Genomic DNA, 27,258 nt, shown 5'->3' with positions numbered 1-27,258 from the left:
TATGTAGTGTGTTTGTATGTATAAATGTAAGCTATGTAGTGTGTATATCTGTATGTATAAGTGTGTATCTGCATGTATAAGTGTATGCTATGTAGTGTGTGTGTATCTGCATGTATAAGTGTGTACTATGTAGTGTGTGTGTGTGTGTGTGTGTGTCTGCATGTGTAAGTGTATGCTATGTAGTGTGTATATCTGCATGTATAAGTGTAGGCTATGTATTGTGTGTACTATGTAGTGTGTGTATCTGCATGTGTAAGTATGTACTATGTAGTGTGTGTGTATCTGCATGTGTAAGTTTATACTATGTAGTGTGTGTGTATCTGCATGTGTAAGTGTATACTATGTAGTGTGTGTTTGTATATCTGCATGTATGAGTGTAAGCTATGTAGTGTGTGTGTATCTGCATGTATAAGTGTATGCTATGTAGTGTGTGTGTATCTGCATGTGTAAGTGTAAGCTATGTTGTGTGTGTACCTGCATGTGTGAGTGTATACTATATAGTGTGTGTGTATCTGCATGTGTAAGTGTATACTATGTAGTGTGTGTGTGTATCTGCATGTATAAGTGTAAGCTATGTAGTGTGTGTATGTATCTATATGTGTAAGTGTATGCTATGTAGTATGTGTGTATCTGTATGTATAAGTGTATGCTATGTAGTGTGTGTGTGTGTATCTGCATGTATAAGTGTAAGCTATGTAGTGTGTGTGTGTATCTGTATGTGTAAGTGTATGCTATGTAGTGTGTGTATCTGTATGTACAAGTGTATGCTATGTAGTGTGTATGTGTATCTGTATGTACAAGTGTATGCTATGTAGTGTGTGTGTGTATCTGCATGTGTAAGTGTATGCTATGTAGCGTGTGTGTATCTGCATGTGTAAGTGTATGATATGTTGTGTGTGTGTATATATGTATGTGTAAGTGTATGCTATTTAGTGTGTGTGTGTATCTGTATGTATAAGTGTATGCTATGTAGTGTGTATGTGTATCTGTATGTACAAGTGTATGCTATGTAGTGTGTGTGTGTATCTGCATGTGTAAGTGTATGCTATGTAGCGTGTGTGTATCTGCATGTGTAAGTGTATGCTATGTAGTGTTTGTGTATCTGCATGTGTAAGTGTATGCTATGTAGTGTGTGTGTATCTGCATGTGTAAGTGTATGCTATGTAGTGTGTGTATATGTATATCTGTATGTACAAGTGTATGCTATGTAATGTGTGTGTGTGTGTATCTGCATGTATAGTGTATGCTATGTAGTGTGTGTGTATCTGCATGTGTAAGTGTATGCTATGTAGTGTGTGTATCTGCATGTGTAAGTGTATGCTATGTAGTGTGTTACTGTGCATTTCTGCTGACTTTAAAGGCCAGAATCTAGACTATTAATGGGGAATGCAGAGAGCAGTTTTAAAGAATCTATTATTAAATGTCCAATTAAAATAAAAATATTTAGCACTGTCTCTGCAAAGGCCAATTAAATACAGAGCTCACATAGCTATACCAGTGGTTTGAGCTTGTGTTTGATTTGCTACCTAACCTAAGTGTATTAAAAGATATGACTTTATTTAGAATTGTATTTATATTACTTTGGTCTTATGATTTTTTTTTAAACCCCGTCCTTGCTCCTGCCCACCACATTTCAATTTTTTGCTGCGGGGGGGGGGGGGCGCTCTTTTGAATTTTGAAATGTTGGGAGGTATGGTCTTAGGCAGTGAAAAACGTCATTAAGTGTAAAAAAATGTATTTTGCTCAAACTGATCTTAGCTTTGTAATAAAATAGAAAATTAACTCTAATGGCTGCTCTTCTCTTTCAGAGCAAAAGAGTATGAAAATGCGCTAGAAGCTAAAGCCCCTGTATCTGACTCTCCTTACAAAGCTAAGTGAGTATATTCTCCCCATGTTCTACATTTCATGGTAATCCCACAAGATCAATACTTGCAAATAATGTTAAAGTCACAGTGATGAACATTACCAGCTATATATAAGTCGTATGCAGGATCTTTCATAAAACAAAGCAAGTTAATATCTAATAAACAAATGATAAAAACTCATTACACAAGGTCCTTTGTTAGGTTTCTGAATATTTTGGAGCTTGAGCACAAGACAACCCTTAATAGTCTCTAGCCAGATTTCACCTTTCTTGATCCTCCCAGACAGTGGCCCTATATAGTCCTTAATCAGATATATTGAGATTAGTTGTATATCTTGTAATCCTGCATACAGATCTCCATTATGTAGTTATAAATTTGCACTAGTACACTGCGAATGTTAGTAACTTATGGTACCAATTAATGCTTTAGAAATATTGATTTATATTAAAAAAAATGCTTGTAAGAATATGTTCTCTCCTATTTTTCAAATTATAGTTTAAATATGTTTTAAATATGAGATAGATATTAAAAAAAAACAAGCAATATATGAAAAAAGCTCCACTATAAAAAGGTGTTACATTTAAAAAGTTTTTGAGATTTTTCTAGGTTGCCTATTTTATTTTATTATTTTAGGTTGCAGAGAATCACAAAAGATCTTCAGAAGCAGCTTCAGGCTCAGGATAATGGAATTTGGGCCACAAATAAAGTGTCTGCTTTGGATAGAGCACTGGGCGAGATCTCCCGGATCCTTGAAAAGCAGGTTAGTGCAAGCTTTCTAGTCAAAGTGTTCTCTTTATTGAATATCACAAATCATACAGATGATCCTCATTAGTCTATTAAAGCATACGACCATATTTGAAGGCAACTTTTTTTATTATTGACCACTGTCTCCTACTCCAAACCCTCCAGTCCTTGCGATTTTTTTTATCCTATCTGTGTATCTTTCTTTGAAACCTTTCCAACATTGTAGGCTGATGACACCTAAATCATCTTCTTTGTACCAGTACTATCCTCTTCCTTTCTTTCTTATGCCACAAGCTCTCTAACCTGTATTTCATACTGCATGTGATCTAATCTAAATGTTAACCTCCACTTCTTGCCCTCCTCTTCATCCCCAGCATTAACTATTAACTACAATTGAGAGTCCTGTGATTATTTAAAACTCTTACGCCCACAGTCTTGTGCTAACTTTTTATTTAGCTTTCACTTGCTAGTCCAATTTAGTTGCTTGCTAAGTCCTGCTGCTACAAAATATCTACTAAATGTGCCCATTTTTCAAACAAGAGTCAACTAAGGTTCTAGTCTACTCACTCACAACACTGCATCTCCTTTATTGACAGTCTTCCCGGCTGACATTTCTCCCCACCGCAGTTCATTATTAATTCCTTTGCATGTTTCTTGCCAACCATTTGTCATTCCCCACATATTTGTCCTGTAGATCAGTTTACTTAATGGGGATATATGATCAGATAGTAATGTAACAATGGCCTACAGTTCAGTAATATTCTTGGGTTTGCGTGCTGCAACCGCCTTCAAATCCCACTAGAGATTTTCTATGGGGTTCAAGTCAGGTGACTATGATGGCCACTGTAGAATCATTCAGGACTTCTTCTGCACCCAAGCCTTGGTGGAATTTGAGGTATGCTTGGGTGCATTGTCCTGTTGATAGAGCCAATGGTGCCCACGCTTCAGCTTCCTCACAGAAGGCATGATGTTTTCTCCTAGGATTTCCGGATACTTCAAGTAATCCTTGCCTTCCAAATGCTGCAGGTTTCCAGTGCCAGAGCATGCAAAGCAGCCTCAGAGTTTTGCCAAGCCACCACCATGCTTAACTGTAAGCGGAGTGTTCTTTTCAGCATATGCTTCATTCTTCTTCCTCCTGACATACCGCTGATCCATCAGGCCGAAAAGGTCCAGTTATGTTTCATCGCTCCACAGAACAGAATCCCAAAACTTATGTGGCTTATTTATATGATTTTCTTGTGCTTTTGGTTCAATAGTGGTGTACATCTTGGAGATCTTGCATGAAAAACTTCTGCATTTAGTATGCACCTTACTGTGCAAACTGAAACCTCAGTGCCTGTTGCCACCAAGTCTTGCTGCAGGTCTTTTGCAGTCACTCAAGGGTTTATCTCAACCTTCCTTCTCTGAAATCTAGTTGCAGTCGTTGATAGCTTCCTTTTTCTGCCCCGTCCAGGTTGTATAACCACTGTTCCTTTAACTTTGAACTTGTGAACTATGCTTCCATTGGTTTCTCTAGGAACATTCAGTGCCTTTGCTATCTTTTTGTATCCTGTTCCTTGTTTGTGAAAGGTGACGATCTCTTCTATTAACTTTTTGGACCATTCTTTTGACTTGTTTCTAACATGCAGTCAAACGGGACACTCAACAAACCCCTAGCCAGTTCAGGTATTTCATGTGTTCTAGCTCATGCACACCTGGTGCAACTAATGAAGCCCTTAATTAGTTGCATCAGGTGTGCTTGAGACAACACCTGTTTTGCATATGTGTGCTGTTGTGAGGGATTCTATTCAAAGGGTTGAATAATTTTGAGACTGCAGAATTGATTAAAAGTTGTATTCTCAGTTGAATTAGGGGAAACCACTTGAAGCATTCATTGTGTTCAGCTATTTCAATTGCTTTTGTTTGATTTGTTCATTGCAAACAGCTGAAAGTCTATACATTTTGACAATAAACCTGTTTTGCAATGCGGGTTGAATAATTTTGATTTGGTTGGTATTAGTACCAAAGTATTTTTTAAAGGACCAGTTAATACAGTAGATTTGCATAATCAACAAATGCATGATAAAAAGACAATGCAATAGAACTTAGTCTAAACTTCAAATGAGTAGTAGATTTTGTTTTCTGACAAATTTCAGTTGTGACTATTTCAACTCCCCCTGTGTCGTGACAGCCTTCAGCCAATCACAAATGCATATACATATATTCTGTGAATTCTTGCACAAGCTCAGTAGGAGCTGATGACTCAAAAAGTGTAAGTATAAAAAGACTGTGCACATTTTGTTAATGGAAGTAAATTGGAAAGTTGTTTAAAATTGTGTGCTCCATCTGAATCATGAAAGTTAATTTTGACTTAAATGTCCCTTTAAAAATGTCATCTATATAATTATTGTAATTCTCACTTTATAAGCTGGATCAGCACTCAGACAATTGTCAGTATCACATCATATGTAGCATGTTGCAGGGTGAAATGCTTCTTGGATCTCCCTCATTGAGATCCACAGGCAATCAACAAAAAGAAAGTGGGCAGCAATCCAAAATACAAAATTATCCTTTATTAAAAGAGCAAAGTTTCATGATTTTATTACATCAACATAAAGCAGGAGTCCAACCGCATGGGCCAGGAGGGCGTGTTTTATAATTACATCATTACAGCTTTTCATTCTTTTAACCACATCCTGCCCAAGAAGACATGCACCCCTATTAAAAACAAGTGCTGCAAATCATCCTGAATCAAGGTTAAGCACATATAAACTATTATAGAATAGAACAGTGGTCTCAAAGTACCGGCCCCAGTGCCATATGAGGCCCTCAAGATAGTTTAATCTGGCCTTCCCTCGTTTATTAGGTAAAGGATTAATTTGAGCCCCATCACATTTTGTATGATGTTCTATACACGGTCAATAGATAAATATAAAGACAAGCATGCATTGTCCATTGTAGACTCCCAACATGCACTGGTTGGATAAATTTCACTTTTTATGCAGTTATATAGTTCCAGAATGATCACTTCACTTTGCACTCACAAGATAAATATACACAACTGTCTATGTCTTTTGTTGGCTACAACTCCCACCATACACTACTACTTGGATAAATGTCACGTCCAGTTCCTAATATATCCAGTTCCAGAGCACTCACTCTGTTCAAGTTGCCCACATCAGAGAAGCACGCTTGACCATTGGCCTCCAGATACAATGAGCTTAATACCCCTGGAGTTGAAAAAAAAAAAAACTTATATATGAATACATATAAGATTAAATGAAGGGGAGGAGATCGAATTATTTGTTGAGACCTTTGGGTGACATGGTATCAAGTCTCCATATCCATTTTGCCTCCTTAAATAAAAGGTCTTTGAGCTTATCTCCTCCTTTTGATTTCCTCTGGGCCTGATCCAAAATCATAGATCTCAATTGACTGGCCTGGTGACCCATTTCTAAAAAATGTTATGGTACTGCCATGTGTGCCATAGTCTCATTTCTGATGGTAGACTTATGTTGGCAAACAGTCTTTTATCTTTCTGGTGGTCTCGCCTACACAGTGGATTCCACACGGATATTTAAGTGCAAATATCACATGTGTAGTAACAGGAATCTTATATTTCTTCCATAAAGGCGGTAAGTGTTCACGATCCATTACTCCTTTGAATTACTTTCCCTGCCACTAGGAGGAGACAAAGATTACCAAACACCAAGAGCTCTATATAACCCCTCCCACCTCTATGGTAGTTAGTCTTATCTTTGCCTCTGCTGGAGGAAGGTGAAGAATGATGATGTGCTGATCATTTTTTCATTGTAATGAGTTCTCAGACTGAGTTGAGGCCCATTTCTCCTCAGAGTGCAGTGTTTCTTAAGAGGGAAGTTTAAGGTGTTTAGGGTGTGCCTTATTTTTTCTTTCCCATGAAAATGTAAGTCTGGATATGTTTTCAGTTCAGGACTAGTTTTCGTGCCATCAAGCATAGTAGGAGACTGTTTTAGGTAAGTGACTATTATTGTTTATTTAACACTCATTTAAAACCTATACCTGGCATCTTTTATATATACCATTTATATAATTCCTGGGTTCAGATTCGTTAGAATTAAAAAAAAATAAAAAAATGTGCTATCCGTGGTTTCGTTTCGGTGCCTTTTTTTTTTTTTCTTTGTTTGTGCTCCTCCTGCTATAGCTGTGATCCATAAGAGCTCATTTGTTTATTGGTGCTATTATTGCTGTGTTTTTCACTATGGATTCTTCAGAATCTGCCCCTAATCCTCCTTTGGAAGCTAAAGTTTCTGAACACCTTTCTGCAAATATTAGGTGTGTTATTGTAAACAGGCTGAGGTATCCCCTCCTTCTTAGTTATGTGATACGTGTCTTAATGTTTTGATGCATTCCGACCAATCTAATGCTGCACATGCTTCCAAAGGTATTATTGCTCCTTCTGTTTGTTCATTACAGGAAGGTCCAGCTTAAATTGCTCCTGGCATAAAAGAGTTTATTAAGGCTACAGTGTCTGAAATGTTGGCAGTCATCCGCCTTAAAGTATGCGTAAAAGGTCAGTACAAGATATGCCTTCTACTAGTAGCTATATTACTGTGTCTCATGAAGCTAATAAAGCTTCTGAGGGTGAGGTTTTTTCTGATGATCAGGGGCCGGCCTCTGATCCTGAGCCTGCTTCTTCCTCCTTTTTATTTAAGATTGATCACATTCGTTCTTTATTAAAGGAAGTTTAGTTTACGTTAGAAATTAATGATGTTTTTGTTTCTGGAGAGGAGTCTACCAGCCGTTTAGATTCTAATTATAAACCTACTAAGGATTCTTCTGAGGTTTTTCCAGTGGCTGATGCTGTGGCTGGGATTATTTCTCAAGAATGGTCTAAACCTGGTAGTTCATTTTAATCCTTCTGCAAGGTTTAAAAAGATGTATCCTCTTCCATCTTCTTTGAGAAGCTGTCCCTAAGGTTGATGGTGCCATTTCTACTTTGGCTAAATTAAAGACCCTTTGGATCGAAAACTTGAATACTTTCATAGTAGGACCTATTTGCAGGCTGGTTATCTTTTCAGACCAGCTATTACTATTGCTGATGTTTCTGATGCTGCTTCAGTGTGAGTTGGATAGTCTTTCTGATCAGATTTCTGATTTTCCTAACCTTTTAGGTTTGCTTAAATGTGCTAATTCCTTTATTGGAGATGCTATTTTGGATATCATTAGGATTAATGCTAAGAGCATATCCTTGTCCGTCATTTCTAGACGTGCCTTATAGTTAAAATCATGGTCTGCTGATGCAGTTTTCTAACTCCAGACTTGAATATTTCTTTTCAATTAAAGAAATTGTTTGGAGAGGATCTAGATTCCATTATTTCCACCGTTACTGGTAGTAAGGGAGCTTTCTCTTGTTAAGTGTATCCAGTCCACGGATCATCCATTACTTGTGGGATATTCTCCTTCCCAACAGGAAGTTGCAAGAGGATCACCCACAGCAGAGCTGCTATATAGCTCCTCCCCTCACTGCCATACCCAGTCATTCTCTTGCAACTCTCAACAAAGATGGACGTAGTAAGAGGAAAGTGGTGTATTATAGTTAGTTTTTAACTTCAATCAAAAGTTTGTTATTTTCAAATGGTACCGGAGTGTACTGTTTTCTCACAGGCAGCATTAGAAGAAGAATCTGCCTGTGATTTCTATGATCTTAGCAGAAGTAACTAAGATCCATTGCTGTTCTCACATATTCTGAGGGGTGAGGTGACTTCAGAGGGGGAATGCCGTGCAGGTTTTCCTGCAATAAGGTATATGCAGTAAACATATTTCTAGGGATGGAATTTGCTAGAAAAATGCTGCTGATACCGGATTAATGTAAGTTAAGCCTTAAATGCAGTGATAGCGACTGGTATCAGGCTTATTAACAGAGATACATACTCTTATAAAGGTGTAATATAAAACGTTTGCTGGCATGTTAATCGTTTTTATATATGTTTGGTGACAAAACTTGTTGGGGCCTAGTTTTTTTCCACATGGCTGGCTTGATTTTTGCCTAGAAACAGTTTCCTGAGGCTTTCCACTGTTGTAATATGAGTGGGAGGGGCCTATTTTAGCGCTTTTCTGCGCAGCTAGAATTACAGACTGAGACACTCTGCTTCCTTCTGCATGATACAGGACATCTCTGAAGGGCTCAAAAGACTTCAAAGTCGTGTTTGAGGAGGGTAACAACCACAGTAGACTGTAGCAGTTGTTGTGACTATGTTTAAAAAACGTTTTTGTCATTTCTTATTCCGTTTTTGGTATTAAGGGGTTAATCATCCATTTGCAAGTGGGTGCAATGCTCTGCTGACTTGTTACATACACTGTAAAAATTTCGTTAGTGTAACTGCCTTTTTTCACTGTTATTTCAAATTTTGTTAAAATTTGTTTCTCTTAAAGGCACAGTAACGTTTTTTATATTGCTTGTTAACTTGCTTTAAAGTGTTTTCCAAGCTTGCTAGTCTCATTGCTAGTCTGTACAAACATGTCTGAAACAGAGGATACTTGTTCATTATGTTTAAAAGCCATGGTGGAGCGGAGCCCCATAGGAGAATGTGTACTAAATGTATTGATTTCACCTTAAACAGTAAAGATCAGTCTTTATCTATAAAAGAATTGTCACCAGAGGGGTCTGTCGAGGGGGAAGTTATGCCGACTAACTCTCCCCACGTGTCGGACCCTTCGCCTCCCGCTCAAGGGACGCACGCTAATATGGCGCCAAGTACATCAGGGACGCCCATAGCGATTACTTTGCAGGACATGGCTGCAATCATGAATAATACCCTGTCAGAGGTATTATCCAGATTGCCTGAATTGAGAGGCAAGCGCGATAGCTCTGGGGTTAGACGAGATACAGAGCTTGTAGATGCTGTTAGAGCCATGTCTGATACTGCGTCACAATATGCAGAATCTGAGGACGGAGAGCTTCAGTCTGTTGGTGACGTCTCTGAATCGGGGAGACCTGATTCAGAGATTTCTAATTTTAAATTTAAGCTTGAGAACCTCCGTGTATTGCTTGGGGAGGTATTAGCTGCTCTAAATGACTGTGACACAATTGCAGTCCCAGAGAAATTGTGTAGGCTGGATAAATACTATGCAGTGCCGGTGAGTACTGATGTTTTTCCAGTACCTAAAAGGCTTACAGAAATTACTAGTAAGGAGTGGGATAGGCCCGGTGTGCCCTTTTCCCCACCTCCTATATTTAGAAAAATGTTTCCAATAGATGCCACTACACGGGACTTATGGCAGACAGTCCCTAAGGTGGAGGGAGCAGTTTCTACTTTAGCAAAGCGTACCACTATCCCGGTTGAGGACAGTTGTGCTTTTTCAGATCCAATGGATAAAAAATTAGAGGGTTACCTTAAGAAAATGTTTATTCAACAAGGTTTTATTTTACAGCCCCTTGCATGCATTGCGTCTGTCACTGCTGCGGCGGCATTCTGGTTTGAGGCCCTGGAAGAGGCCATCCATACAGCTCCATTGACAAGCTTAGAACTCTTAAGCTAGCTAACTCATTTGTTTCTGATGCCATTGTTCATTTGACTAAACTAACGGCTAAGAATTCCGGATTCGCCATCCAGGCGCGTAGGGTGCTATGGCTCAAATCCTGGTCAGCTGATGTGACTTCAAAGTCTAAATTACTCAACATTCCTTTCAAGGGGCAGACCTTATTCGGGCCTGGTTTGAAGGAAATTATTGCTGACATTACTGGAGGTAAGGGTCATACCCTTCCTCAGGACAGGGCCAAATCAAAGGCCAAAGAGTCTAATTTTCGTGCCTTTCGAAATTTCAAGGCAGGTACAGCATCAACTTCCTCTGCTTCAAAACAAGAGGGAACTTTTGCTCAATCCAAGCAGGCCTGGAAACCTAACCAGTCCTGGAACAAGGGCAAGCAGGCCAGAAAGCCTGCTGTTGCCTCTAAGACATCATGAAGGAGCGGCCCCCTATCCAACAACGGATCTAGTAGGGGGCAGACTCTCTCTCTTCGCCCAGGCGTGGGCAAGAGATGTTCAGGATCCCTGGGCGTTGGAGATCATATCTCAGGGATATCTTCTGGATTTCAAAGCTTCTCCTCCACAAGGGAGATTTCACCTTTCAAGATTATCTGCAAACCAGATAAAGAATGAGGCATTCCTAAGCTGCGTACAAGATCTCCTTGTAATGGGAGTGATCCATCCAGTTCCGCGGTCGGAACAAGGACAGGGGTTTTATTCAAATCTGTTTGTGGTTCCCAAAAAAGAGGGAACCTTCAGACCAATTTTGGATTTAAAGATCCTAAACAAATTCCTCAGAGTTCCGTCATTCAAGATGGAAACTATTCGAACCATTTTACCCATGATCCAAGAAGGTCAGTACATGACCACAGTGGACTTAAAGGATGCCTACCTTCACATTCCGATTCACAAGAATCATCATCAGTTCCTGAGGTTTGCCTTTCTAGACAGGCATTACCAATTTGTAGCTCTTCCATTCGGGTTGGCTACAGCCCCAAGAATTTTGACAAAGGTTCTGGGCTCTCTTCTGGCGGTCCTAAGACCGCGAGGCATAGCGGTGGCTCCTTACCAGGACGACATCCTGATACAGGCGTCAAGCTTTCAAATTGCCAAATCTCATACAGAGATAGTTCTGGCATTCCTGAGGCCGCATGGGTGGAAAGTGAACGAAGAAAAGAGTTCTCTATCTCCTCTCACAAGGGTTTCCTTCCTAGGGACTCTTATAGATTCTGTAGAAATGAAAATTTACCTGACGGAGTCCAGGTTATCAAAACTTCTAAATGCTTGCCGTGTTCTTCACTCCATTACGCGCCCCACGGTGGCTCAGTGCATTGAAGTAATCGGCTTAATGGTAGCGGTGATGGACATAGTGCCATTCGCGCGCCTGCATTTCAGACCGCTGCAGTTATGCATGCTCAGTCAGTGGAATGGGGATTACACAGATTTGTCCCCTCTACTAAATCTGGATCAGGAAACCAGAGATTCTCTTCTCTGGTGGCTATCTCGGACCCATCTGTCCAAGGGTATGACCTTTCGCAGACCAGATTGGACAATTGTAACAACAGATGCCAGCCTTCTAGGTTGGGGTGCAGTCTGGAACTCCCTGAAGGCTCAGGGTTCATGGACTCAGGAGGAGAAACTCCTCCCAATAAATATTCTGGAGTTAAGAGCAATATTCAATGCTCTTCTAGCTTGGCCTCAGTTAGCAACACTGAGGTTCACCAGATTTCAGTCGGACAACATCACGACTGTGGCTTACATCAACCATCAAGGGGGAACCAGGAGTTCCCTAGAGATGTCAGAAGTCTCCAAGATAATTCACTGGGCAGAGACTTACTCTTGCCACCTGTCAGCAATCCATATCCCAGGTGTAGAGAACTGGGAGGCGGATTTTCTAAGTCGTCAGACTTTTCATCCGGGGGAGTGGGAACTCCATCCGGAGGTGTTTGCTCAATTGGTTCTCCGTTGGGGCAAACCAGAATTGGATCTCATGGCGTCTCGCCAGAACGCCAAGCTTCCTTGTTACGGATCCAGGTCCAGGGACCCAGAAGCGGCACTAATAGATGCTCTAGCAGCGCCTTGGTTCTTCAACCTGGCTTATGTGTTTCCACAGTTTCCTCTGCTCCCTCGTCTGATTGCCAAGATCAAACAGGAGAGAGCATCGGTGATATTGATAGCGCCTGCGTGGCCACGCAGGACCTGGTATGCAGACCTAGTGGACATGTCATCCTTTCCACCATGGACTCTGCCTCTGAGACAAGACCTTCTAATACAAGGTCCTTTCAATCATCCGAATCTGCTTTCTCTGAGACTGACTGCATGGAGATTGAACGCTTGATCCTATCAAAGCGTGGCTTCTCCGAGTCAGTAATTGATACCTTAATACAGGCACGAAAGCCTGTCACCAGGAAAATTTACCACAAGATATGGCGTAAATATCTTCATTGGTGTGAATCCAAGAATTACTCATGGAGTAGGGTTAGGATTCCTAGGATATTGTCCTTCCTCCAAGAGGGTTTGGACAAAGGACTATCAGATAGTTCTTTAAAGGGACAGATTTCTGCTCTGTCTATTCTTTTACACAAGCGTCTGGCAGAAGTTCCAGACGTTCAGGCATTTTGTCAGGCTTTAGTTAGAATCAAGCCTGTGTTTAAACCTGTTGCTCCTCCATGGAGCTTAAACTTGGTTCTTAAAGTTCTTCAAGGGGTTCCGTTTGAACCGCTTCATTCTATTGATATCAAACTTCTATCACGGAAAGTTCTTTTTCTGATGGCTATTTCCTCGGCTCGAAGAGTCTCTGAGTTATCTGCCTTACATTGTGATTCTCCTTATCTGATCTTTCATTCAGATAAAGTTGTTCTGCGTACAAAACCTGGGTTTTTACCTAAGGTGGTTTCTATCAAGAATATCAATCAAGAGATTGTTGTTCCATCATTATGTCCTAATCCTTCTTCAAAGAAGGAATGTCTTTTGCATAATCTAGACGTAGTCCGTGCCTTGAAGTTTTACTTACAGGCTACTAAAGATTTTCGCCAAACATCTAACCTGTTTGTTGTTTACTCTGGACAGAGGAGAGGTCAGAAGGCCTCGGCAACCTCTCTTTCTTTTTGGCTTCGGAGTATAATCCATTTAGCCTATGAGACTGCTGGACAGCAGCCTCCTGAAAGGATTACAGTTCATTCTACTAGAGCTGTGGCTTCCACCTGGGCCTTTAAAAATGAGGCCTCTGTTGAACAGATTTACAAGGCTGCAACTTGGTCTTCGCTTCATACTTTTTACAAATTTTACAAATTTGATACTTTTGCTTCTTCGGAGGCTGTTTTTGGGAGAAAGGTTCTACAGGCAGTGGTTCCTTCCGTTTAAGTTCCTGCCTTGTCCCTCCCATCATCCGTGTACTTTAGCTTTGGTATTGGTATCCCACAAGTAATGGATGATCCGTGGACTGGATACACTTAACAAGAGAAAACATAATTTATGCTTACCTGATAAATTTATTTCTCTTGTAGTGTATCCAGTCCACGGCCCGCCCTGTCCTTTTAAGGCAGGTCTAAATTTTTAATTAAACTACAGTCACCACTGCACCCTATGGTTTCTCCTTTCTCGGCTTGTTTCGGTCAAATGACTGGATATGGCAGTGAGGGGAGGAGCTATATAGCAGCTCTGCTGTGGGTGATCCTCTTGCAACTTCCTGTTGGGAAGGAGAATATCCCACAAGTAATGGATGAGACGTGGACTGGATACACTACAAGAGAAATAAATTTATCAGGTAATCATAAATTATGTTTTTCTTCAACAAGATAAGAAATCTAGGGGTAAATTTAAATCTTCTCCTTATGTTGGAAATCAAGTTCTAATTGGAACATTTGAGGCCAAAATGTCTACACCTGCTCCCAAGTCTGCATGAAGGTGCGGCCCCCAATCCAGATTCTCTGGTAGTGGGCAGGTTAAGTCTCTTTCAGGAGCCATGGTTTTGGGAATGTTTTAGATTCTTGGGCTCTGAATATAATTTCCAAAGGTTATTGGATAGGTTTCAGGATAAGACCACTGAACAAGTTTGTCAGATTTTGAAATTTCTGGGATTTCTTTTGTTTGTCATCAGAGGTCAGGGAATAGCTGTGTCTCCTTACTGGACGATATTGTGCTACTAGCTCCATCTTTACATTTAGCAGAATCTCACACTAACAGACTGTTGTTGTTTCTTCATCAACATGGTTGGAGGATCAATGTGTTAAAGAGTTCTTTAGTTCCTCAGACAAAGGTTATTTTTCTGTGGTTCCATGAGATTTTCTCTAGCAGATCAAAGAAGATCAAAGTTGGTTTCGGCCTGTCAAAATCTCCAGTCTCTCCAGTTTCCCAATGTTGCTCTTTGTATGGAGGTTCTAGATCTTATGATTGCAGCATCGGATGCAGCTTTGTATGCTTTGACACTGGTGCAGAGATTATACTCTGTTGCCTAAGAGGATTTCAAAACAAGACAAGTCTCTATCTTAGGGCAGGATCACTAGCTTAAGTATTTTAGAATGTGGAGCTGTTTGGTGGTCTCTGACAATGCAGGGAGTTTGGGCTCCTTGGGAGCCTATAAAAAATCTCAGAACTTCATACAATTTTCAGAGCTCTTCAAGCTTCTCTCTTACTGAGAGTAGAATCTTTTTTCGAGTTCCAGTCAGACAATGTCACAGCCATGGCTTATGTCAACCATCAAGGGGGACTTGCAGTCCTTTAGCCATGAGGGAAGTTTTTCGAATTCTCTTTTGGGCTGTCTAATTTCAGCAGTACACATCCCCAGGATGTTCAATTAGGAAGCATTTTTTATCATCAGTTTCTTCATCCAGGGTAATGGTCTCTTCATCTGGAAGTGTTTAATCAGATTGTAGATCTTTGGGGTCTTCCAGAAGTAGATCTGGTGGCTTCTTGGTTAAACAACAAGCTTCCCAGGTACTTTGCAAGGTCAAGGGATCTTCAGTGGGAGTTTGTGGATGCTCTGATAGCTCCATTGTCCTTTCAGCTGGTCTATGCGTTTGCTCTTTCTGGTACTTTCCTTATGAAAAAAAAAATCTTATTCCACCCTATCTTTTTATTACTTGTGGACTCTTACCACCTTTATGAAAGAAAACATAATTTATGCTTACCTGATAAATTCATTTATTTCACGGAGGTAAGTGTACAAGAAATCCCACCCTGTTTTTTTGTTGTTTATTTTTTTTTACGTTATGGTACTTGTTTTTCTGGCTCCTTTAGTTTTTGCTCTTTATTCCTTTTCCTACCTTTTTTTCCTTGGCTATACATCAGACTAACTGCCATAGAGGTGGGAGGGATTATATAGAGCTTTTGGGGTTTGGGAATCTTTGCCTCCTCCTACTAGCAGTTAAGGTAATTCCAAGAAGTAATGGATCAGGGACTCTTACCACCATGAAAGAAATTAATTTATGAGGTAAGCATAAATTATGTTTTCTTGCCTGTATATGGGTGCGGAATTGTCCCACATTTTATCACACTATTACACTGAGCACAGTTTAAACAAGGAAATGTACCATGTTTCGGTTTGCCAAAAAAACTATTTCCTCCATAATTGGATTTTGGAATTTAATTTGCACATACCAACCTCCTACCTATAGCATGTCCTTTCCTGAAAGAGGCCCTAGGTATCTCACTCAATTCCTTTATTTGTGTACATGTATCCCTTAATACAAACCATTTTTTTCTAATAATCTTAAATATTTTAGTACTCATAGTATTATATGTGCTAAAAATTGTCAATCTGTTGGAATTATGCCACTAGATCTAGCTGGATTTTTATACAATTCTTCCTGAGCTATCATTAAGTATTGCTGGCTCTGTAGCCTCTCCTGATTTTTCCTTCATTTGCTTAGACCTACTTTGCCTTATTACTGGGTCAGATACTATTTTGTTAACACGCATTAGTTGGCATTTTGGCACACATTTAAATCCTCTCAGAGAATGGAAACTCTATGTAACAAAGTAATCTGTTGGTTTGATATAAAGATCTGTCTGTAGGGCTCCCATATCATTATATACCATTGTATCAAGAAATTATATCACTTTTCATACTAAATTTCAAAAAGGGGACCTCTCTCTCAATACATAGTTTAAGTTCTAGAAGTGTCTCTGGGGTGCCCAGACCACACAATGAAACAACACAACAAAATTAGTTAAAGGGACATTCCAGTCAAAATTTAAATGCACATAGATGAATTACATCTTTGAATAGAAACATATTTGCAATATTCATGTACTGGCAAAAATGCTTCTAGTAAAGGTTATCACTGTTTTACTGTTAACATTTTTCTCTGCACGTGCATGTGAAGCATAGCTAGGTATTGTCACTGCACCCACATTTTACATACCGCAGCTGCTCAGAGCGCCAATGGGGGTTGTAATCATGTCAGCAATTAACAAATAGAGTAATTACCAGGGGGTACAAGCACCTTAGGCTCTCTGAACAAGTGCTGTGTTTAAAATGCTGGTGCACGGTGCATACTTAAGTACACTTTTGAAACAGCTATAACTTTTATTAGAAGTATTTTTGCTAATGCATGTATATTACAAAAATGCTTATGTTCAATATCGAAATGCACCCATGTGGTTTCCAATTTTGGCTGGAATATCCCTTTAAATAATTGGTGCTTATACACATACTTTTCTTCAACAGTGTCCATTACAAGGCATGTATATGATGGGGCCAAATTTCACCCCATCGCAGTGCCCATTTTTTACATGTTATATGTACCTTCGAATATGAAAAAATTGTTCTTCAGGATTAGTTCTAATAAATCACTAAAGAAATCTATTTAGAGTATCACTATACTGCTGACCAAGCTGCGATTCTAGTCAAACCCACAACATGACAGTGTACAATGAGGGGACATCCCAAGTGGACAACAATATACTGTCATCCAAATTTTTAAACTGTTTAAGCTAAGATAAAAAGTGTGCAGTATCCTTAATATAAGATTTCCAATGTTTCACTAGAAGGGATAACACCTTGTCCTGAAATTGGGCTGAATTACTTAATATGGAGCCAATTCCAGCTAATATAGGATGCACAGGGGGGGTCTTTTAAATTTTTGTCAGGATCATGTAGAAGGCTAGGACTACTGGATCTTTTACCAACAAATAATCATACAACTTTTTGCTGATAATGCCATTTTTGAGACCCTGGTCTAACAACTTCTTAAACACCTATAGATTAAATGAGTAGGATCTCTGTCTAATTTCTCATAAGTTGCTTTATCATTTAACTGTGAAAGTGCTTCTCTATATTTATCAGTGTCCATAATGACCAGGGATTAAATACACTTTTATTATATAGACCAAAGTTAGAAATATCCAGTACTTTAGCCTCTGTATCTGTTTCTTCTGTTAAGTGTGATCAGTCCACGGGTCATCATTACTTGTGGGATATTAACTGCTCCCCTACAGGAAGTGCAAGAGGATTCACCCAGCAGAGTTGCTATATAGCTCCTCCCCTCTACGTCACCCCCAGTCATTCTCTTGCACCCAACGACTAGATAGGATGTGTGAGAGGACTATGGTGATATATTTAGTTTTTATATCTTCAATCAAAAGTTTGTTATTTTATAATAGCACCGGAGTGTGTTATTCCTTCTCTGGTAGAATTTGAAGAAGAATCTACCTGAGTTTTTCTATGATTTTAGCCGGAGTAGTTAAGATCATATTGCTGTTTCTCGGCCATCTGAGGAGAGGTAAACTTCAGATCAGGGGACAGCAGGCAGATTAATCTGCAAAGAGGTATGTAGCAGTTTATTATTTTCTGACATGGAATTGATGAGAAAATCCTGCCATACCGTTATAATGTAAACTCAGCCTTGAATGCAGTAGATGTAGCTGATATCAGGCTGTCATGTATGTATATTTTACACTTCAGTTTTCTGGGAAATGGTACTTCTCTGGCTTTTAAACTGTATACATAGACTTAACCTATTTTGCAGGGACTTGCAATAGGTTTTAAATGACAATTAATTATTGAGGTAAAACGTTTTTTTTGCTGGCATGTAAAAACATTTTTTTCTCTGAGGTACTGGGTGAAAAAATGTTTTGGGCACTTTTTTCCCACTTTGGGCACTGTTATGTGTGTGGGGGAGGGGCCATTTTGGTGCTTTCACTATGCATCAGAAAAACTCAGTCAGAGGTTCATTTTCTTCCTGCATGATCCGGTTCATCTCTACAGAGTTCAGGGATCTCAAGAGTCTTTTTTGAGGGAAGTAATCATTCACAGCAGAGCTGTGCTGATTGTATTGACTGTGATATAAAAAACGTTTATTTGTGTATTTTTTTCTGCTGCCTGGGTTAGTTATCATTTGCTGAGGGGAACAATCCTTTGCTAAAACTGTATATTCTGACAAAGATTGATGCTATAACTTAATTATTTTATCTGTTATAATATTTTCTGTGCTTCTTAAAGGCACAGTTCGTTTTCATATTATTTGTAAATTACTTTGAAAAGTATTTCCAAGTTGCTGTTTATTTGCTAGTGTGTTAAACATGTCTGATTCAGAGGAATATCTCTGTGCTATATGTGTTAATGCCAAAGTGGAGCCCAATAGAAATTTATGTACTAAATGTATTGATGCTACTTTAAAAAATAGTCAATCTGTACAAATTGAACATATTTCACCAAACAACGAGGGGAGAGTTATGCCGACTAACCCGCCTCACGTGTCAGTACCTGCATCTCCCGCTCAGGAGGTGCGTGATATTGTAGCGCCGAGTGCATCTGGGCGGCCATTACAAATCACATTACAAGATATGGCTACTGTTATGACTGAAGTTTTGGCTAAACTACCAGAACTAAGAGGTAAACGTGATCACTCTGGGATGAGAACAGAGTGCGCTGATAATGCAAGGGCCATGTCTGATACTGCGTCACAGTTTGCAGAACGTGAAGACGGAGAGCTTCATTCTGTGGGTGACGGTTCTGATCCAAATAAACTGGACTCAGACATTTCAAATTTTAAATTTAAGCTTGAGAACCTCCGTGTGTTACTAGGGGAGGTATTAGCGGCTCTGAATGATTGTAACACAGTTGCAATCCCAGAAAAAATGTGTAGGTTGGATAAATATTTTGCGGTACCGACGAGTACTGACGTTTTTCCTATACCTAAGAGACTTACTGACATTGTTACTAAGGAGTGGGATAGACCCGGTGTGCCTTTCTCACCCCCTCCTATATTCAGAAAAATGTTTCCAATAGACGCCGCCACACGGGACTTATGGCAAATGGTCCCTAAGGTGGAGGGAGCAGTTTCTACTTTAGCTAAGCGTACCACTATCCCAGTGGAGGATAGCTGTGCTTTTTCAGATCCAATGGATAAAAAATTAGAGGGTTACCTTAAGAAAATGTTTGTTCAACAAGGGTTTATATTGCAACCTCTTGCATGTATTGCGCCTGTCACGGCTGCAGCAGCATTTTGGTTTGAGTCTCTGGAAGAGACACTTCAATCATCCACACTAGATGACATCACACACAAACTTAAATTCCTTAAGTTAGCTAATTCATTTATTTCAGATGCCGTAGTACATTTAACTAAACTTGCGGCTAAAAATTCAGGATTCGCCATTCAGGCACGCAGAGCTCTGTGGCTAAAATCCTGGTCAGCTGATGTTACGTCTAAATCTAAATTGCTTAATATTCCTTTCAAAGGGCAGACCTTATTCGGGCCCGGCTTGAAAGAGATTATTGATGACATTACAGGAGGTAAAGGTCATGCCCTGCCTCAGGACAAGGCCAAAGCCAAGGCTAGACAGTCCAATTTTCGTTCCTTTCGTAATTTCAAAGCAGGAGCAGCATCAACTTCCTCTGCACCAAAACAGGAAGGAGCTGTTGCTCGCTACAGACAAGGCTGGAAACCTAACCAGTCCTGGAACAGGGGCAAACAGGCCAGAAAACCTGCTGCTGCCCCTAAGACAGCATGAATTGAGGGCCCCCGATCCGGGACCGGATCTAGTGGGGGGCAGACTTTTCCTCTTCGCCCAGGCTTGGGCAAGAGATGTTCAGGATCCCTGGGCGTTAGAGATCATATCTCAGGGATACCTTCTGGACTTCAAATCCTCTCCCCCAAGAGGGAGATTTCATCTGTCAAGGTTGTCAACAAACCTAACAAAGAAGGAAGCGTTTCTACGCTGCGTACAAGATCTTTTATTAATGGGAGTGATCCATCCAGTTCCGCGGTTGGAACAAGGACAAGGGTTTTACTCAAATCTGTTTGTAGTTCCCAAAAAGAGGGAACCTTCAGGCCAATCTTGGATTTAAAGATCCTAAACAAATTCCTAAGAGTTCCATCGTTCAAGATGGAAACTATTCGAACAATTTTGCCCATGATCCAAGAGGGTCAGTACTTGACCACAGTGGATTTAAAGGATGCTTACCTTCACATACCGATTCACAGAAGTCATTACCGGTATCTAAGGTTTGCCTTTTTAGACAGGCATTACCAGTTTGTAGCTCTTCCATTCGGACTGGCTACGGCTCCAAGAATCTTCACAAAGGTTCTGGGCACTCTTCTGGCGGTACTAAGACCGCGAGGAATTTCAGTAGCTCCGTACTTAGACGACATACTGATACAAGCTTCAAGCTTTCAAACTGCCAAATCTCATACAGAGATAGTACTGGCATTTCTAAGGTCGCATGGATGGAAAGTGAACGAAGAGAAAAGTTCTCTCTTTCCACTCACAAGAGTTCCCTTCCTGGGGACTCTGATAGATTCTGTAGAAATGAAGATTTACCTGACAGAGGACAGGTTAACAAAACTTCAAAATGCATGCCGTGTCCTTCATTCCATTCAAGAGACCAGAAATTCTCTTCTATGGTGGCTTTATCGGCCACATCTGTCCAGGGGAATGCCATTCAGCAGGCCAGACTGGTCAATTGTAACAACAGACGCCAGCCTACTAGGTTGGGGCGCTGTCTGGAATTCTCTGAAGGCTCAGGGACTATGGAATCAGGAGGAGAGTCTTCTTCCAATAAACATTCTGGAATTGAGAGCAGTCCTCAATGCTCTTCTGGCTTGGCCCCAGTTAGCAACTCGGGGGTTCATCAGGTTCCAGTCGGACAACATCACGACTGTAGCTTATATCAACCATCAGGGAGGGACAAGAAGCTCCCTAGCAATGATGGAAGTATCGAAGATAATTCGCTGGGCAGAGTCTCACTCTTGCCACCTGTCTGCAATCCACATCCCGGGAGTGGAGAACTGGGAGGCGGATTTCTTAAGTCGTCAGACTTTTCATCCGGGGGAGTGGGAACTTCATCCAGAGGTCTTTGCCCAAATACTTCCACGTTGGGGCAAACCAGAGATAGATCTCATGGCGTCTCGACAGAACGCCAAGCTTCCGCGCTACGGGTCCAGATCCAGGGATCCGGGAGAGGTCCTGATAGATGCCTTGACAGCACCATGGACCTTCAGGATGGCTTATGTGTTTCCACCTTTCCCGATGCTTCCTCGATTGATTGCCAGAATCAAACAGGAGAAAGCACCAGTGATTCTAATAGCGCCTGCATGGCCACGCAGGACTTGGTATACAGATCTGGTGGACATGTCATTCTGTCCACCTTGGTCGTTACCTCTGAAACAGGACCTTCTGATTCAGGGTCCTTTCAAACATCAAAATCTAACTTCTCTGAAGCTGACTGCTTGGAAATTGAACGCTTGATCTTATCAAAGCGTGGTTTTTCTGAGTCAGTTATTGATACCTTAATACAGGCTAGGAAGCCTGTCACCAGAAAGATTTACCATAAAATATGGCGTAAATACCTATATTGGTGCGAATCCAAAGGTTACTCTTGGAGTAAGGTTAGGATTCCTAGGATATTGTCTTTTCTACAAGAAGGTTTAGAAAAGGGGTTATCCGCTAGTTCCTTAAAGGGACAGATCTCAGCTCTGTCCATTCTGTTACACAAGCGTCTGTCAGAAGTTCCAGACGTTCAGGCTTTTTGTCAGGCTTTGGCCAGGATTAAACCTGTGTTTAAAGCTGTGGCTCCACCATGGAGTTTAAACCTTGTTCTTAACGTTTTACAGGGTGTTCCGTTTGAACCCCTTCATTCCATTGATATAAAGTTGTTATCTTGGAAAGTTCTATTTTTAATGGCTATTTCCTCGGCTCGAAGAGTCTCTGAGTTATCAGCCTTACATTGTGATTCTCCTTATTTGATTTTTCACTCAGATAAGGTAGTTCTGCGTACTAAGCCTGGGTTCTTACCTAAGGTAGTCACTAACAGGAATATCAATCAGGAGATTGTTGTTCCATCCTTGTGCCCAAATCCTTCTTCGAGGAAGGAACGTCTTTTGCACAATCTGGATGTAGTTCGTGCCCTTAAATTTTATTTACAGGCAACTAAAGATTTTCGACAAACGTCTTCCCTGTTTGTCGTTTACTCTGGTCAGAGGAGAGGTCAAAAAGCTTCTGCTACCTCTCTCTCTTTTTGGCTTCGTAGCATAATTCGTTTAGCTTATGAGACTGCTGGACAGCAGCCTCCTGAAAGAATTACAGCTCATTCCACTAGAGCTGTGGCTTCCACTTGGGCCTTTAAGAATGAGGCCTCTGTTGAACAGATTTGCAAGGCTGCAACTTGGTCTTCGCTTCATACTTTTTCCAAATTTTACAAATTTGACACTTTTGCTTCCTCGGAGGCTATTTTTGGGAGAAAGGTTCTTCAGGCAGTGGTTCCTTCTGTATAAAGAGCCTGCCTATCCCTCCCGTCATCCGTGTACTTTTGCTTTGGTATTGGTATCCCACAAGTAATGATGACCCGTGGACTGATCACACTTAACAGAAGAAAACATAATTTATGCTTACCTGATAAATTCCTTTCTTCTGTAGTGTGATCAGTCCACGGCCCGCCCTGTTTTTTAAGGCAGGTAAATATTTTTTAAATTATACTCCAGTCACCACTACACCCTTGGCTTCTCCTTTCTCGTTGGTCCTTGGTCGAATGACTGGAGGTGACGTAGAGGGGAGGAGCTATATAGCAACTCTGCTGGGTGAATCCTCTTGCACTTCCTGTAGGGGAGCAGTTAATATCCCACAAGTAATGATGACCCGTGGACTGATCACACTACAGAAGAAAGGAATTTATCAGGTAAGCATAAATTATGTTTTTTTTATCAGAAGATTGTACACTCATATTATTCTGATTATTAAAGAAAGCCTTGAGTCTATCATCAAATTGTAGGAATCCGGTTGTTCAGTAGGGCAGCACAATAACAGTAATTCTCACATGGTGAAAACATTGAATACAGACTTAATATTGTAAATAGTGTAACTGAACACAGCCTTTTTACTCTTCTGAAGAAATAATGTCCCGGTACTCGTGTGATATACTGCCTCGTGCCATCTTGAAAGTCTTTAGGAAACCTTCTATCCCACTTATAATCCTCCTCTTTCCTTCATCTTCATTTATCTTTATACACAGTTAGATGTAGGTTGGAGTGAAATTCATTTTAATAGCTCTATATCATAGTTCTTTAACAGAAAACAAAACTAAATAAAGTGACACTTATTTTTAACACTGAGAGCATAAAACAATAATATTTTTATTTGCTATCAATGTATAAGACGTAAGCATGAATGGTGAGTAGTATTTAAAGGCTCATGATAAACCATATGTTAAATCATTTGAAAGTGATGCAGCCTATATGAAAATAGAAAAAGACTACAAGATATTGCATGAACTTCTATATGTAAAAAGAAGGATTCCAGGCTGGATGCTTGCCTGTGGTCTTGTAAGGGAGCTTCTTTTCGAAAAGTTTACTGTGAAATCTCCCAAGATCATGACGAAATCCCATGAGATTATGGTAAAATACGCTAGATCACCAGAAAGTAACACGTGATAATGCTAATTGACTTTTTGTTGTTGTTTTTTTTATGATGCACGTGTATGTAAAAAGTGGAGCTGAATGGCAACTGGTCACAGAACACCTGCTTTGGTGACTTGATCTTAGATTTAAAAAAAGAAAGACCCAAGTATATCGTATAAAATGTTTTATTTCTCACAATTGTATCTACTATACATGAGGATTTATGTTGTGTAAAATATGCATTTAAGATTTAATAGAGGTCCAAATGACCAAGTTCTGGATTATTAGAGCTCTGTTGGTGTCATTACTGAGTTGAAATATTAAAGTTATCATTTTTCTGTAAGGATATAATTTGTATTGGAAAGTTCTAAAGTTTTACTTATAATAAAGCAGAAAAACAAATATCTTCCATATAAGATTCCTGCTTAATAGAGGAGGTGGAACTTTCAGAGTCTGTATAATCAGTTGATAAAATTCCAGAGTCTCTTGTTTGTAGCCATACCCATTTACTGCCTGTAGCTGCTTTTTATCAGATCTCAGATATATCAGTGCTGCCACCGATAGTGATTCCTATTTAAAGAATAGTAATAATGAGGGATTGCCTGGATTAGAGTTCCTTTTGCTATTTAGAGTTCACAGCCAATCAGATAAGAAAATAGGCTTCAAACCCAGAGAATTCCCCATTAACTTTAAATCACTATTGTCAAATTGAGGCCATTAGTGGGGCCCGTCTAGGGTAATATCACTTCCTGCTTTAATATCTTATCAGGTGCACCACATATGCATTGCGGTTGCTAAATTACAGGAAAAATATGGCTGCCTTTCAGATATCAATGGAAAATGTTTTTCAGCTTTTGTTTGTGCTTGTCAGAATAATTGAGTTTCCTCAATCAATGATTCATAATCAAAAATGAATGCTTTATAATAGCACATAGATTGTGATACTATCAGTTTAAACATTCAGGTGATCCAAAAACTCCTGACCTAATTATGTTATATTCCAATAATTTATAACATCAGAATGGTGTGGTTTTCACTTTCAGTTTTTTAATATAATCTTTATGCTTCTCAGATAAACACGTTTCATTAATCTAATTGTCTTTTGTATTACATCTCTTTATCATTTCAGTGTGTTTGGCTTTCTTTACTATTTCTAGAAAAAATATGTGATAAATAGATAAAAAAACAAAGCTGTTGCAAAGTAATACTTAAATAGTAACTCTGGCCTGTATTTGTTTTACTTGCTGTTGAATAGGTATTTCCCTCATCAGTGTCTTTCTCCCCCCCCCATATATATATATATATATATATATATATATATATATATATATATATATATATATATATATTTGAAATGGTTGTTGAAATTCAATCCAGTGATGTGCTGTGAATTGCAAGGTTTACTTATGTTGACTTTCCCTAATACAGGGTAGGGATAACTGACCGAACAATTGACGTATGCTTTTTTCATAAGTTTTAAACTGTGCTCTAAGATCTGCCCAATGGACAACAGCAGCTCTCATTCCCTGTCCTTTTTTTGCTGTGTATGATGTGTGGTTTATGAGGGTACTTAAAGGGACATTCAACACCACTTGGTTTTGTGTAATAAATGTGCTTGTCATAGAAATGCCACATAGCAACTTCAGCTAATGGACTGAGGCTAACTCTCAGCTGGTTGTATGCACCGTTACCTGTCTGTTGTACACTGTGCTAGTTAAGATGATCCATACTGCCCTAAAGTACATCATAATATGTATGTATTAATCTTACATTCCCTTTAATCCCTTAAGGATCAAGGTTTTTCCCACTAAAGTGCCCCATACATATAAGACACAGCTTTTTAACTGACAAACAGACCTTTCTATTGATTTATAAAATAAGAATAAATAGGAATTTCATACTGAAAAATGGGGGGGGGGGGGGGGGGGATTCCGCCAAATAGAATCCGTTATGTTGTCCTGGTTTTAAGATTGCCCCATGTGTCTATGTTTCAAGTAATTTATAGCAAATATAGGTGAAATACTACAAAGATAGAATTATTGGTTCAACGCTAAAATTTGCTATGCTTGGACTGTAAGCTAAATAATGGTCACCCAATTCAAAACTGCTTCACAAAAGTATATATTTGTAGAATTTAGACACCCCAGGATATTTATCTAGATGCATTTTGGCACATTTTGTTTAACCCTTTTATGGTCAAGGGCAGAAAATAAAATTTAGGGGTAAAAACACAAAAAAACACTTTACTAAAATATAAAAAAAAAAACTTTAACTAAAATAAAAGGTATGTATTTATCTATATAAACTCACCGGCCACTTTATTAGGTACACCTGTTCAATTGCTTGGTAACACAAATTGCTAATCAGCCAATCAACTTAATGCATTTAGGCATCTAGACGTGGTGAAGATGACTTGCTGAAGTTCAAACCGAGCATCAGAATGGGGAAGAAAGGGGATTTAAGTGACTTTAAACGTGAAATGGTTGTTGTTGCCAGCCGGGCTGGTCTGAGTATTTCAAAAACTGCTGATCTACTGGGATTTTTATGCGCAGCCATCTCTAGGGTTTACAGAGAATGGTCTGAAAAAGAGAAAGTATCCAGTAAGCAGCAGTTGTGTGGACGAAAATACCTTGTTGATGTCAGAGGTCAGAGGAGAATGGGCAGACTGGTTCGAGGTAATAGAAAGTCAACAGTAACTCAAATAACCACTCATTACAACCAAGGTATGCAGAATACCATCTCTGAACTCACGTTTAACCTTGAAGCAGATGGGCTACAGCAGCAGAAGACCACACCGGATGCCACTCCTGTCAGCTAAGAAAACGAAACTGAGACTACAATTCGCACAGGCTCACCAAAATTGGATAATAGAAGATTAAAAAATGTTGCCTGGTCTGATGAGTCTTGATTTCAGCTGCGACATTCAGATGGTATGGTCAGAATTTGGTGTAAACAACATGAAAGCATGGATCCATCCTGCCTTGTATCAACGGTTTAGGTGGTGGTGGTGGTGTAATGGTGTGGGGGATATTTTCTTTGCACAATTTGGGCCCTTAGTACCATTTGATCATGGTTTAAACTCCACGGCCTACCTGAGTGTTGTTGCTGACCCTGTACACTGTACTCCAATGGCCTCCACAGTCACCAGATCTCAATCAAATAGAGTACTTTTGGGATGTGGTGGAATGGGAGATTTGCATTATGGATGTGCAGCCGTCAAATCTGCTGCAACTGCGTGATGCTATCATGTCTATATGGACCAAAATGTCTGAGGAATGTTTCCAACACCTTGATTAATCTATACCATGAAGAATTAAGGCAGTTCTG

At 39.8% G+C, this 27,258-nt stretch overlaps 1 protein-coding gene across 1 annotated transcript in view; it reads left to right on the top strand.

Annotated features, from left to right (window-relative positions):
• Positions 1-27,258, top strand: part of SCAPER (S-phase cyclin A associated protein in the ER) — a 907,354-nt gene that overhangs the window by 568,917 nt on the left and 311,179 nt on the right. The window contains exons 21-22 of the mRNA XM_053719295.1: positions 1,809-1,874; positions 2,499-2,631. Coding sequence (XP_053575270.1) covers positions 1,809-1,874; positions 2,499-2,631 — 199 coding nt within the window. The remainder of the gene's footprint in view (positions 1-1,808; positions 1,875-2,498; positions 2,632-27,258) is intronic.

Source organism: Bombina bombina, chromosome 6, assembly GCF_027579735.1.
Source record: "Bombina bombina isolate aBomBom1 chromosome 6, aBomBom1.pri, whole genome shotgun sequence".
Classification (NCBI taxonomy): Eukaryota; Metazoa; Chordata; class Amphibia; order Anura; family Bombinatoridae; genus Bombina; species Bombina bombina.
The sequence above is the reverse complement of the archived record's forward strand: the minus strand, read 5'-3'. Positions and strand labels throughout refer to the sequence as shown.